The sequence below is a fragment of the Helianthus annuus genome, chromosome 6 (genome assembly GCF_002127325.2).
Source record: "Helianthus annuus cultivar XRQ/B chromosome 6, HanXRQr2.0-SUNRISE, whole genome shotgun sequence".
Lineage (NCBI taxonomy): Eukaryota > Viridiplantae > Streptophyta > Magnoliopsida > Asterales > Asteraceae > Helianthus > Helianthus annuus.
Genome location: NC_035438.2, coordinates 86,897,216 through 86,908,332, shown reverse-complemented (window position 1 = coordinate 86,908,332; position 11,117 = coordinate 86,897,216). Strand labels below are relative to the sequence as shown.

Below are 11,117 nucleotides of genomic sequence, written 5' to 3'. Positions count from 1 at the left end.
TTTCCCGTGAAAGGTAGGTAGCATGTTTAGAATGTGTGGTTTTGCTTCAAACGAACGTTCCACATTACTCGGTGCTACTGGCATCACTATCGGTGATGCATGCTCAGCAATCTGTGGTCTGAAGTGACTCTCAACCCCTCGAATAGTCGGATCCGGAAATCGAGGATCTCTTTGTCTTTGACGAGGTGCAGCCGGTGCCCTATGAACCTGTGGCGGTGTCTGATAAGCATCTACTCCCCGTGGATGTCTCTGTTGCTGATACATCGGTTGATTGCGATTAAATGTCTGATTTTGGTACCCACCTGGATATCCCATATACCCATCGTTTACCCCCCCACTCCTCATCTCCGTATCCATCATCCCACGTCTCTGTTCTCGCCCTATTGTCCACTTGCTCAAACATAGCACCCGACCGGTTCGGGTGTGGCACTAGATTCGGTTGATTCACGGTCCGCAAAGGATTGGGTTGTGGTGGTAGTCGGCTTTCTAGAGAATATAGTGGTTCACCAATAACATGAAATTCTCCGGTAGGAGCAGAAGTTGGTTGGGTGGTAATGGGTGGGGTTTGTTGGGTTTGGGTTTGTTGTTGTGGTTCAGATGTAGTGGAGGTGGTGGCATTGGTGGCAATTCAGTAGTCGATGTTTGTTGTGGTGTTTGCTGTTGTGGGGTGGATTGGTTGTCTGATGGATTCATGGTGGTTTGAATTGCTTTTCCCTTCAAGGCCGAACGAAGAAGCAGATTTTGGCGTGCGGTCTTTTCAATTTCAGGATCAAATAAAAGCGGTGAAGATCTTCCTAAAAACCTAGTATGCATGCAAAAAGATCACCTCAACACAAGTAGACAAGAAAGCAAAGCGTAATACCGAGCAAGAAAAGAAAATAGACAAAAAGAAATATTTTTGGGTTTTTATGATTTTTTCAAAAACAATAAAAGAAACAACTACTACTAAACTAACATTAAGCGCACGAATTCCCCAGCAACGACGCCATTTTGATGACTGTCGTAAGGGTCAATCAAAAACCTAATTAAACTACGTAGATAACGTAAGTAGGGTATCGTATCCACGGGAAATTTGTGGTTAGCGTAAAAGAAATTAATTAAAACTAAACTATCTAAATTGGGGGTTTGTTTGTTTAATTGTAAAGAAAACACAATTTGTCACGAAAAGTGTTATCAAGATGAGAAGAAGTAACCTCCACCTGGAATCCCGAATACCCGTTTTAATATAAAGATCCGTTTTCTGATTCAAAACACCACATAGACATGGCCTTGGAATTAATGAATTTGATTAGTTAATAAGGATAGTTTTTAAGATTCACTCTGCAACCTAATAACCCGTTTGAATGTATCAATTACCCACCAATTTACCAACCCGCTAACAACGAAAGAGAGTTGCCAATACGCTTAATAAACGACAAGTAATTCAAACACAAGAAACGTTTACCAATAATCCAACACAAGTGGTCAAGCTGTACCAGTTTACAAGAATCAGAAAAACAAATAATTATGTCAAACCGCGTAAATGTTCATCCGGGCGGAGGTCACCGAAAGATTTAGCCGCTCATGCTTGTCGTTACCGCACCGGTTGTCATCCCGATTAAGTTAGACCTCAAAGATTGGCTTGGAAGATAAATAAAGATGATGAATTCGTCCCTCGTTTGTGTGTGCTGTTCGATGTATGACGGCCGCCTCGGAATCAATCCCCCCTCAATATAAAGAGTAAACTTCCGTTTTGCTCCCTGTAGTTTGGTCACTTTAATGGTTTTGCTCCAAACCTTTAAAAATAGCCATTTTACTCCCTGATGTTTCGTTTTTTTTTTTCCAATTTGCTCCCCGCCTCTAACTCCATCCAAATTGTTTGTTTTTCCATTTTGCTCCCCGCAGGGAGCAAACTGGCAACAAAACCAAAACATCAGGGAGTAAAATGGCTATTTTTAAAGGTTTGAGACAAAACCGTTAAAGTGACCAAACCACAGGAAGCAAAACGGAAGTTTACTCCAATATAAATAAACCTCTTATTTTCATCAAAACTCCAATGGCTTTCCTTCCGATTTAATTATTGCAGCCCAAGCCCAAGCCCAACTGGTGATGTTCTTTTATTGTTGTAGTCCAAAACCCATAACTCAAATTGACTTCTCACAATTTATAACATGTACAAGATATTACAAAACAATTCAAATTATCAAGATTTAATTATAATCATCTTACGTCACTTTTTTTTTAATTTTTCAACACACATTATTTAATTGATTTTATTACTCCTTATCATATTACCTATTCATATATCATATACATTTATATTATAATTAGAATACAATAAAGTGAACCTAAAATACAGTATCCGAAGCTGGTTTAGAAAAACCATCTATTTGCCAACAAGAAAGGCCAAATTCAAACGCCAATGAACAAACATCCGTTAAATAAAATGGTTCAGAAAAGAATAAATCTTAATCAAAGTTACAAATCATAAACCCAAATGTACAATTTACTTTCCCTTATGAATCTGCGATGTTGACAACTGGATCATATAACATCTCTATTTCTTGCTGAAAAAATGAAAAATATATTTTTAATTCAATTTTACTTTTATGGTATATTAATATATAGTAAAGTCATTAATGGATAGTGACGACTGACCTTTTCACTTACAATTTGCATTGCGACAGACAAAAGTTTAAAATTTTGAATGGCTTTATAAAAATCGCCATTTTGAATGGCTAAGCATGCAGCCTTAAAAATTTTTCGCCATTTTCAATGGCTAAACACGCAGACTTGGAAAAGTTTCGCGATTACAAATGGCTTTTTGCAGGATTTCGCCGTTCCAAATGGCATTTTGCAGGTTTTCGCCATTCCAAATGGCTCTTTGCAGCTTTTCGTCCTTTTCAAGATGATTGGTTCTTGCACATTTCTGATTATTCCCTTACACAACCTATTTCCTTTAAAATTTCGCCATTTGTAATGGCGCTGGCATTATTTGTGCAACATTTTTGAAACCAGCATTAGTTGTGATCATCATTTCAAAAACAACACTATAACAGCAAAAAACTCAACTTTCGGACTAAACTGACAAAATGGTACAAACCACATGAACTAAAATGACATTTAACTCTTATTAATATCACCAAACATTAATTTTGATGGAAAGTCAAATTAAGAAACTTGAAAACAAAGGGAATCAGAAAGACTCATTTGAAAACCAATATTGTATCAAGTTGTACATACATTAAATTGTTCACGTGCCAAAACAAACATACTAACTATACATGTATAATCACAGGATTCGTTCTCACCAGTAAATCACCAGGTACCCCCACATCCATATGCTTTCATTTACCTTTCTCCTAGCAAAATCTTGTCACTATAAGTCAAAACAACATAAAAAAAACAACCATCACGAGTCGAATGAGTGTTCTCAAGGCTTCCAAGGAGCCGGTGGTGGTGGGGGATTCGGATACATTGGCGGCACTGCTGAAAATATGGTCTTTTGATCAATCTTTGTTGTTCGGTCACCTGAAAGGGCCACTAGAGCTGCAACTAAACCAGCATTTCCAGCAAGAGTTGGTTCTGTATAATTGTAGTTTGTACGCACGTCATGGAAACCATCGTGTCTGTCAGGCCCAGCAACCATAGCACCAACTATAGTGTTTGGGTTCGGCGATTTAGCATCTCTCCACTTAGTCCCTCCTGTGCAGCTGTACTTGATTCTGTTCTTTGGGATAGATGCACCCCTGTGATGGACTTGTTTTGGATAGTGGTTGCCAAAACCGACAATATAACTCATCTTTTTCGGGTTCTTTCCAAGGATATAGTCAATCTATCACACCAACGAAACATTGCATTAATAACTTTATTAATGCATGTAACGTAAATTATGTTTAAGGAAGTTTTAAAATTGAGAAATGAATGTTTCTGATCAACCCGGCCCAACCTAACATGTACTAAAACTTACCCATTTTGACCAATTTATTGACGTGTTATCTAACCCACCCATTTTGCATCTACAACTATAATGCATACCTGAGTCCTTGCAAACTTGCGTAGCTCGTTGCTTGAATAGAAATTAGGCCCGCAATACCACCCAGGGGTATCTGCAGCATCGAGATAGTCACTGTAGAGGGTAGCTAAGAAAGCAGCGTTTACAACATACTGAAGTGGCTGCGGTCTCCCGTGATTTAACTGGATCAATCCACCTACAACAAAATATAATCATCATCGTCATCGTCAACCATATGATTTTATTACCATAAAAAAGATTTGGGTACTTTAGTGACAAGTGAATGCAATCACTACTTACCTTTTGTTCTGTTGAAACTTTTAAAGTATGGCAGGTATGAACACATGATTATGCTTGTCTGGTTATGATATGTATGCAATGTTTCTTCATATGGATAACCCGGGCTCAGAAACAATCTCAATCGTGTTAGTAACACCTAAAAACATAACAAAATAAATCGTTAATAAGCAATGAACAGAATCAATGACAAGTTTAGTTCTAAAGTTTAAGTTTTCTACAAGAAAGAGCCTAAGCTTTGATACCATAACCGTAACACCCCAACAAGGATATAGGCTGACGTGTCATTATACAGAATCAAAGAAGATTTGACCAACTTACTTGAGCTCCAGTAAGCTTGTTGTCCCAGCTAAGAACACCATAGTCGGGCCCACCCCAGAACGCGCCAGCATGCTTAGCGAGTTTAGGGTGGCTAGAAAGGTAAAGATACGATTGATTTCCAGTCGCATAATACATCCAAGTTCCACCCCATACAAACTCATCCCAATACATACTTGAGTTATAAAACATTCCAGCATCAGCTCCACCAGAACTGTAAATCCCGCGTTGATCTCTAGCAAACTGCCAGAGGGTTGCAGCGCCACGAACAAGTTTCTTTGAGTAGGGCTTGTTGTCTTTGAAAACGATCGATGCAGAAGCTAATGCAGCTGCCATCTCAGCTGCAAGGTCAGAGCAGCTAGAGCATTCGGTAACGGGGCGAGGGTAGTCTATGTCTTCGGGTCTCATCCAACAACTATGATCATTAGGATCAGTTGCCCCTCCTGATGTATCACCTTTCCCAACCTACAACATAAATTGTTTAGATCATCAAAATCATAATCTTTTCATCCAAACATTAGAACTGAGATTTTTTTATTACATAAAAGCAGTTGTTTTGAAACTGGTAATGACAAGTGAAGCTTTTTTTGGTTAAGTTTGAATTATGTGTTAGTTGTTATTCAACAAGATAAAGGAACAACAAGTGACCTGAGAAACGATCTGGTTGATGGAATCAGCGGACGAATTGAAGGTTTTAAGGAAGTAATCGGTTCCCCATTTGATAATCTCTTTGACATGATCAAGCTCGCCAGCAGCTTCATATTTCGCGCTGTATTCGATAACACTCCAGCTTAACATGGTCATGGCAAAAGCTTTCGGGAAATGGAACTTGATTGTGTCGCCAGCGTCATAATACCCGCCCACCAGATCTTTAATGACCGCGCCTGATTTATCAGCCTTCCCATCATTTAAGCATGAGTTACCCCTCCATGAAACATTGTTATGCTTTGGCAGTTTTCCAGCTGCATGTATCCAACGCAAACAATAAGATCATGCAAGCTACAAACTTATTTAGGCTATATAAAGATCGATTCCATCTTTTAACATCAGTCTAATGAAAATATGTTACTAGGGGTGTTCATCTGGTAGGTTTCCGGGTTATTCGAATTTGAAAATTCAAATTCGGGTCGATTATAACCCGAGTTATGATTAAAAAAAAACATATAAAAATAAATAATAAATGATATATATATATATATATATATATATATATATATAAATATATATATATGAAATAAAAAATAATAGATGAATTTATTATAAAGAAAAAAATATGTATGTATTCAACTATTTGGGTCTAAATGTTGTAAATATTACTAATTCGAATTCAATTCAAAACAAAATTCGGAATTCAAATCAGATGTGTACCCTATTCAGGTTTGTTTAGAAATATGTTATTTTCGTTTGAGAATTATAAACTTTTTGCATAAATCATATATTTTTTTTTAATTTCGAGAATTGCATATATGGAAGATAAACTTGAAAACGCCTCATGGTCTTGAGTCGGTGCATCATGCTCATCTGGGTCAAAATTGGTCAAGCTAGGGTTTGGGGTAGACTTGTGTGTAAAAATGTGAAAAGAAATTATGAAATTTTCATTTGATAAAAAGGATGATATGTAAAGAGAAACCGATACGTACATAAAGCTTATTTGGTTGTCCTTGCAACACCGTCACATACGTGAAACTCATGCACGGCGGAGGGCGTTTTTAAAACAAAAAGAAAAATTGTAAAGTGGGAAAACAACAAAATAATTAACAAAACTTACATTTTTGGGCATTGAAGAACATGAGAGCTTTTTGAAGGGCAATAGTGTAATTATCAGGAGGAGGGGGGTGTTTGTGATGCCTAGGAACAGTATTAACAATCAATGCAATGAATCCAGCAAGAAACCCTACTCCTACCACCAATCCAACCGTCCAAACAAAGATCTTACGGCTGACAATAACACAACCCAAATCAACGTACTTCTTCTTTTTCTTTTCCGTGGGACCCAACAACCAGCTCTGTTGGGTCTCGTCTAAAGGCCGCGACACTGCGGCCTTATCAAAATCGTTCACGTTCTGGTTGTGCTCATCATGCGCTGTTTCTGAATCCGCATGGTTCATCTCCAATGATCCACCCCATGGATCTCTTCCAAACATGTTTGAAATTTAGTTGATCACAAAGTTTGAAACTAGAAGGTGTTTCACATGTGAAACGGTCAGGGGTTGTTTTGGATCTTTGTATGCACAATCTTGCTTGTTTGTCTTTCTGTAATTTATGAGTCAAATGTTGATGTTAATCAGTGGTTTACTTGATGAACAAGATAGAAAATTGGGTGGTGAGTCTTGGAGATGAAGACAGTTGGTCTGTTAGCTGTTGCTTTTTTGCAACAAGTTTCAATGGTGAGTGGTGACATTTTATCTAAATACATGCGTTTGTTTCACCCCCTATAGTATTGAAGAACGGTATAATCAGTCCCTTGTATTAGTCACTAATTTCTTTGGTTTTTTAAGTGGCGGTATTGAATATAGTTGAGCTAGGAGCTAGAGTAAAACGACGTATATTGCATATTACAAGCTAGATTTGAGTTGTCCACCTTCTCGATCCAAATTTTTCGAAAAGAATGAGAACAAAGACAAAACGACAAATCCTTAAAGAAAATCGTATGTATACTAAACCGGTACATCATTTTTCCAATTATTTGAACATTGTTATGCAATTCATTGCCTTGTTAACATATTAGAAAGCGTTACTTGTGCCCTAATTTTGGAATTTGTTTAAGACCTTGAGTCAACCTTGTTCCATTGTTTGCCAAAGACAAGAAGGATGAGATGTTGTCAACCCGTAGTTTTCCATGATATGAATGATATAAAAGTATTGAAATGTATATTTTTTAGAATTTATTATCTGGACCTTAACCTTGTAAAATAGTTGTACTTGGAACATCATATTCAACATACTGAAAGTTTGGACCTAAACTGCTAATGATAAATAGTTGAGGGTGATTTTATTAATTTGATTCTTGTATTTGTTGGTTTGGTGGCAGGCGACAAGTGATTGCTTCCTTACACCTACACTTGCTTCGAATGCAAAGCACGGCAACATGTATCAAATGGTAGGCTTAACCAGGTGGATTCAAGTCGAATTTTCCATTTTTTTAGAATGGTAAATTTCTTTAATCCTATCGTATAAGTTGAGTCCGGTTAATCATACGACCAATTAGTGGCGAAGTTAGACCGTAAAACCAGGGATATCCCAAAAAAATATTTTTTACGGTGTATTCATACAAGATAATAAGTACAATAATAAAAAAATAAATAATAACTAATAGATTTGCCCTCTTTTTTTTCTCATAGCTTGAAATCGTTCTATCACGTCGTCATCTTTTACTTTATCAAAAGTTTCTTGTTCGACCGCACAAACCCTAACATTGTTCAAATATTCCGGGTCCATTCCATTGCGTAAATATGTCTTAACAAGCTTCAATTTAGAAAAACATATTTCAACGGTTGCGGTTGTAACTGGTAAAACCAAAGCTAGCTTCACTACCCGATAAACCAAAGGACAAGAACTATGTGTTTCGGTTTCCACCATAAGACGAGCAAGATCACTTATTCCATTTAAGTTAGCAAATCTATCATCATCATTTATAGTGTAACGAAATGACTCAATATCACCCAAAAGAGTCCCTAGTTCTTGTGTAGTAAAATCATCCGGATACATCTCAGCAAACGCCAATATCTTCGATGGGTCAAACTTAGAAAACCAGTTACAAGGATTTAAACACGACATAAACTAGTTGTTGCCTCACTAAATCGATTTCCTTATTCTAGAAGTTGCATATCCAAAACCTCATTAAAAATGTCAGCTTCAAAATGATATTTATTTGTAATGAAATTCTTTCGGTTTCTTGGATTACCATAACTTTCCGTCATATCCACCATCGTAATGTTGTTTTTTTTTTTCACAAAAGGAAGTAACTTTTGCGCCGCCTTTAAATGATGACTATCAACTTTCCCAACATGTTTTATTAAGGAACCCTTTTTACTCCAATCACAAAAGCCTTTAGAATTAGATGACCATGTATCTCTTCCTCCTTGATTACCGACACTTCTTTAAACAAGTAAAATAAATATAAACAAAAGGCTTTATCTACTTTAGTACTATACTCTAACCACTTATGATCATTAAACCAAGTAACAACAAATCGTCTTTTTTTCCATAATAGTCTTTGAAAGGAAATTCATGACTACACGGTTCAAAAGCCCCTTTAAAATCTATTTGATTAGGGTGATAACTAGCAATAGGTGGCCTATCATAGGGATCTGAAGAGTTGAAGTTGTAGGACTACTTGGAACAATATCAACATTTTCTTGCATAACAACATTCGGACTTGCGTCAATGTCATCATTTGCTTGAATATTATCATTAACAGCATTCGGACTTGCATCAATGTCATCATTTGCTTGAATATTATCATTAGCAACATTCAGACTTGTATCATTCGGGATTGTATCATTAGCAACCCGATTTTCATCAATTTCCTCAAATTTTCTTTTGAAAAGTCCCCAATTAGTGATTGTTGTTTAGTTTGTGGTTTCATCTTCACCACAAATTAAAGAATTCAACTAATCAAATCCCTAGTTTAACAACGAAAAGATAAGAGTATAAGTTTTAGAACATAAACAATATTACATTAACAACAAACATTTAAAGAATTAAAGTTGCAAATCTTAAATCCTAACATATTCACAAATCACAATTTCACTAAAACTTACAAGTTACAAACAATAACTGAAAAACTAAAAACTGAAATAAAGTATCAAATTATCAATATTCAAGGAATCAAGGGCCAAGAAACCGAAAACTTACAACGAAACGCAGGTTCGAGTTCAAGGCTTCAGGGACGAATCGGGATAATGTTTTTGACATGTTCAAACTTGAGCTCGCAGGGAAAGACGCTCAAACAGTCAAGCATTGGGTTTTGTTCCGTAGTGTTGAGCAACGACGTTTGGTTTCTCATGATTTTTTTCAATTGCCGCCCACACCATCACAATGAAAACTGGGCTTGTAGCACGGGCTAATGATTTGGGTTTGGGCTAATGATGGGCTAGGAGGTCTATCATGATATCATCAATTACCCAGACATTGCAAATTTGCCATCGTGATAATATCCGATTTTTCGGTTTACAGAATCTTCATACTTCAAAAATTAACTTTTAAACTTTATAAAAAGAATTAGATTTTACTATAAAAAGTATCCTATTTTTTGGTTAGGGGTATCCTCGTATTTTTTAGGGGTATACTTTATATAAAATCAAAAAAAAAAAAAAATTAACACTGCGAACACGAGTTTGAGCCGTAGCCCGTGCTACGGCTGGTTATATGATGCCTCCGCCCCTGCGACCAATAAATTTCTAATGAGAAAAATTACGAATGACATGATGCGAGCGTGCGTATGATTTTTATTATATTTTAAGTACTTTTCACTCTTTATCAAGTTTTAAATTTATAAAACACGATATAATACTATCATTCTCTACAACACGCTAGGGCAAGTGCACCAATTGTTGACGTAGTATAGTGATGGTAAGATACCGAGATCGTCCAAGGACACAAGAGTTTCTAATACCGGTTTATCGTCAGCGTCCAATCGACCCAAATTTTGAGAAAAAGTTTTTTAAACAAGTAATAATAAAGAAAGAAACTAATGTAATAAAAGAAACAAATAAACAAGAAAGAATCACCTGGTTCCGACTCATCTTTTATGTATCCTTTGATGATTTCCGCACTTTGGGTTTTTTTTAAGATATTATTTTAGTTATAGTGGCATGTCCCTCTTTTGAATGCAACGCAACCCTCAGCCATATTGATCTGAGTCAGCAGTGTTACAGTCCCGCAAGGCCGTAATATTGAAAGATAATTAAGTAAGTTAGGGGTGTGCAAAAAACCGAATTAACCGAACCATAACCGAATTAACCGACAAAACCGAACCGAAAAACTGAACCAAATAAAAAACCGGTGGGTCGGTTAATGGTTCTTTTGAAAACCGAAAGTAGCGGGTCGGTTATGGTTATCATTTTTTCCATACCCACCATAACCGAACCGACATGTAATAAATCTTTGCAGGATTTAGGACTTTTCACCGTATTTTTATTATTTGATGCTTTTGACCGAAGATTTTTAGTACTTGTCGGTTTTTCATATCATTTTGTGGTTTTGGTTGAATGTTTATTTGAATTTATGGAATGTATCATATGTATTTTTTAATACTATGTAATATACTAATATATACAAATATGCAATAACAATTTATTCCATGTTAAAAAAAATTAAACTATTTTTAGCTAAGTTAAATACACGGTTAACCACCCATAACCGACCCGCTATAACCATCAAAACCGAATAACCATAACCACCATAACCGATCGGTTATGGTTATGGTTATCTAATAACCGACATCACAGTTATGGTTATGGTTTTTGGTCAAAACCAACCCAAACCGACCCATGCACACCCCTAA

At 36.4% G+C, this 11,117-nt stretch overlaps 2 protein-coding genes across 2 annotated transcripts; both read right to left on the bottom strand.

The window, feature by feature from the left end:
• Positions 1-3,086: 3,086 nt before the first annotated feature.
• On the bottom strand, positions 3,087-6,986 carry LOC110865838 (endoglucanase 25). Its single transcript, XM_022115161.2, has 6 exons — positions 6,378-6,986; positions 5,258-5,571; positions 4,613-5,074; positions 4,295-4,430; positions 4,018-4,190; positions 3,087-3,814 (listed from the first exon to the last, which is right to left on the bottom strand). The coding sequence occupies exons 1-6, from the start codon at positions 6,751-6,753 to the stop codon at positions 3,413-3,415; spliced, it is 1,863 nt and encodes a 620-aa protein (XP_021970853.1). The 5' UTR covers positions 6,754-6,986; the 3' UTR covers positions 3,087-3,412.
• A 932-nt stretch (positions 6,987-7,918) lies between these two features.
• On the bottom strand, positions 7,919-8,386 carry LOC110944995 (zinc finger MYM-type protein 1-like). Its single transcript, XM_022186635.1, has one exon. It carries the CDS (start codon positions 8,384-8,386, stop codon positions 7,919-7,921), a length of 468 nt encoding a protein of 155 aa, XP_022042327.1.
• Between the last annotated feature and the right edge of the window lie 2,731 nt (positions 8,387-11,117).